The sequence below is a fragment of the Nicotiana tabacum genome, chromosome 4 (genome assembly GCF_000715075.1).
Source record: "Nicotiana tabacum cultivar K326 chromosome 4, ASM71507v2, whole genome shotgun sequence".
Lineage (NCBI taxonomy): Eukaryota > Viridiplantae > Streptophyta > Magnoliopsida > Solanales > Solanaceae > Nicotiana > Nicotiana tabacum.
This window is the reverse complement of record NC_134083.1, coordinates 35,876,807-35,879,292: the sequence shown is the minus strand read 5'-3', so window position 1 is coordinate 35,879,292 and position 2,486 is coordinate 35,876,807. Positions and strand designations below refer to the sequence as shown.

The 2,486-nt window shown below is 33.7% G+C and overlaps 1 protein-coding gene across 1 annotated transcript; it reads left to right on the top strand.

Annotated features, from left to right (window-relative positions):
- Nucleotides 1–963: 963 nt before the first annotated feature.
- LOC107829647 (transcription factor PRE3-like) lies at nt 964–2,197 on the top strand. The gene is made up of 2 exons (XM_016657102.2): nt 964–1,394; nt 1,936–2,197. Exons 1-2 carry the CDS (start codon nt 1,263–1,265, stop codon nt 2,083–2,085), a joined length of 282 nt encoding a protein of 93 aa, XP_016512588.1. The 5' UTR covers nt 964–1,262; the 3' UTR covers nt 2,086–2,197.
- Nucleotides 2,198–2,486: the final 289 nt, after the last annotated feature.

The following is a 2,486-nucleotide window of genomic DNA, read 5'->3' as shown; positions in this document are numbered from 1 at the left end:
CAATTGTTATCCATTTTTAATGGTATACAATAGTCATTTTTCTATATCTAATATATGAGATGGACCATCTATATCTAACACATTTACAAAGGTAAACGAAAAGCAAAGCTATTGAATAAACTTCTTAAAAGTACGTCACTGAAAATGTAAAAGAAATAGCTGTAGCAGAACTCGGAAGTTGCAGCAGATCAGTTACTGGACAAAAAGAGCTGTTAAACGGGAAAGCTAAATTGATCGGTCTAAGTAGATAATATACTGAGGCCGAGTGTGTGTGTATATATATATATATATACGTATCCCCTTTATAACCGATCATGAACCATAACCTCATGACTATGCTACAATTATATATGTCATTTAAAAGGTAATTGCATATATTTTATCTAATAACATTAATTGATAATTTAGATTAAATGACAGCTATAATAGATTAAATTACACAGATACTGATGAAATAATAATCTCAGAAAGAGAGTCCGCGAGAAGCAACGCTTATTTTTTGCTTTTCTTGACGTGTTTATATGCTTTCCGTTTGAGGAAAATAATATTTCTGCATGCAATGTGAATCATATCCTTGACTAGTCAACTCCCCATCTTCTCCAATCTTTCTTAATTTCCTCTTTGACTGCGATACTAGATGTCGAGTTTGGAAAACTTCCTTCAATTTTATTAGACATTTTAAGAAAAGATTTCCTTTGCCAATATCTTGAATAAGTTCCCTTTTATCCGCCCCCCAAAAAATAAAACTCACATTATAGTGCATAAATGCAATAAAATAACACGGTCTTACGTGTAGTTTCTGACACTCGCACACTGAATAGAACAGTAGTGCACACCCCACCCCAGATGGGAGGGTGGGTAGGAGATGAAAGCTCGTTGTAAAGCCCACTTGAGATCTAGTCTCATTAATTTGCAACTTAAGGAATTAGAATATTTTCATATAGAAGGGGATATCTCCAGAAACTTGATATTTTCTTTCTATGTCCCAAAACCCTATTTAAAGACAAACTAAGCCCACTTCTTTCTCCCATGCAATTGTCTTCTTCACTAGCTACTTGTGTTCTTATGCATTAGTCTTGATCTCTTTCTTTCCCCTTTAATTAATTAATCTTCTCCAAATTAAAGCACCATTATATTTTCTCACTCGATCTCCATAAGGTTGTTCTCCACATTGCACACTCAAGACTCAAACCGCCTTATATCATCACTAGCTGTATTAATATTTCTTCAGAAACATATTTTAGAAAGTTTACGTTTGAAAAATGTCAAGCAGAAGATCGTCACGCTCAAGACATTCAGGAGTTTCTTCAAGGATATCTGAAGACCAGATAAATGATCTTGTTTCCAAGTTGCAGGACCTTCTTCCTGAGCTTCGTAATAGGTCCTCTGACAAGGTACGTATTTGTATGTTTAGCTCCCTTTTGTAATAATAAAAAAAAAACAGCCCGGTAAACTAAGCTCGTATTCCCATTATATGCGGAGTTGTATTAATTTTAATCTTTTTTTTTAATAATGGCATATATACGAGGTGCATGGAGTATAAATTAAGAAGGAAGAACCTAGTACAAGCTAGTCTTTATATATGATTACCAATATTAACTAATCCTTGTACAAGGAAAATTAAGAAGTTACAAGTCCCAGTGGTCCCGATGACCTTTCCTAGGTTTTAAGTTCTTGGTTTCTGAAGGACCTTAGAAACCAAGCGAAATGATAATATATTTAATTTTAACCAAAGGAAAAGGATTCCTTTTGCCCCTTGATTTATTGAACTTACTAAACTTGTGAATTGTGATCTCCGCATATATAGGTTGACTCTAAATATATACTCTTACTATTATACAGTACAATTTATGTTTAATAAAAACATATAATAGTACTTTTGATCTATGTGAATTACTAATGTTCTTTTATTGTGGGGTTTCGTAATTGGCGCAGGTTTCAGCGGCAAGGGTATTACAAGACACATGCAACTACATAAGAGGCTTGCACAGAGAGGTTGATGATCTTAGTGAGCGCTTATCTCAACTCTTGGCCACTTCAGACACCGCCCAAGCTGCACTTATTAGAAGCCTACTTTTGCAATAGAGACCATATCTTCTCCCTTTTTTCTTTTTTTAATTTCTGTTTCCTTCATATTTTGTTTTTGCATTTCAAATTATTCTTCTAGGAATTTCCGCACACTCTCTCCTTATTAATTTTTTTGACTACTAGAAAATCCTTACGAAGTAGGAGTATCTAAGATCTTTAATTTCTTCAGTTTAAGTTGTGTGCAATAAAAAGGAGAGCATTTTGATTGGAATGATGTTACTTCGGTCATAACGGGTGAAATATTTGGATAAATGGTTGGAAATATGGGCAATTGGTTAAGTTGGGGGTTTCCAGATAATCTTCACAAGTATATATATGTTGTTTGGGAATTCAAATTTGGTAGCTGGAATTCATATTAATTCGGTGGGTTTGTAGTTTGTTTAATATATAAGTATAAT

What these genes read in the sequence shown, in the direction of transcription:
- LOC107829647 (XM_016657102.2), top strand. Translation starts at nt 1,263, where the DNA reads ATGTCAAGCAGAAGATCGTCACGCTCAAGACATTCAGGAGTTTCTTCA. An exon ending in GTAATAGGTCCTCTGACAAG is followed by an intron (nt 1,395 to 1,935) that starts GTACGTATTTGT and finishes TAATTGGCGCAG; the next exon opens with GTTTCAGCGGCAAGGGTATT.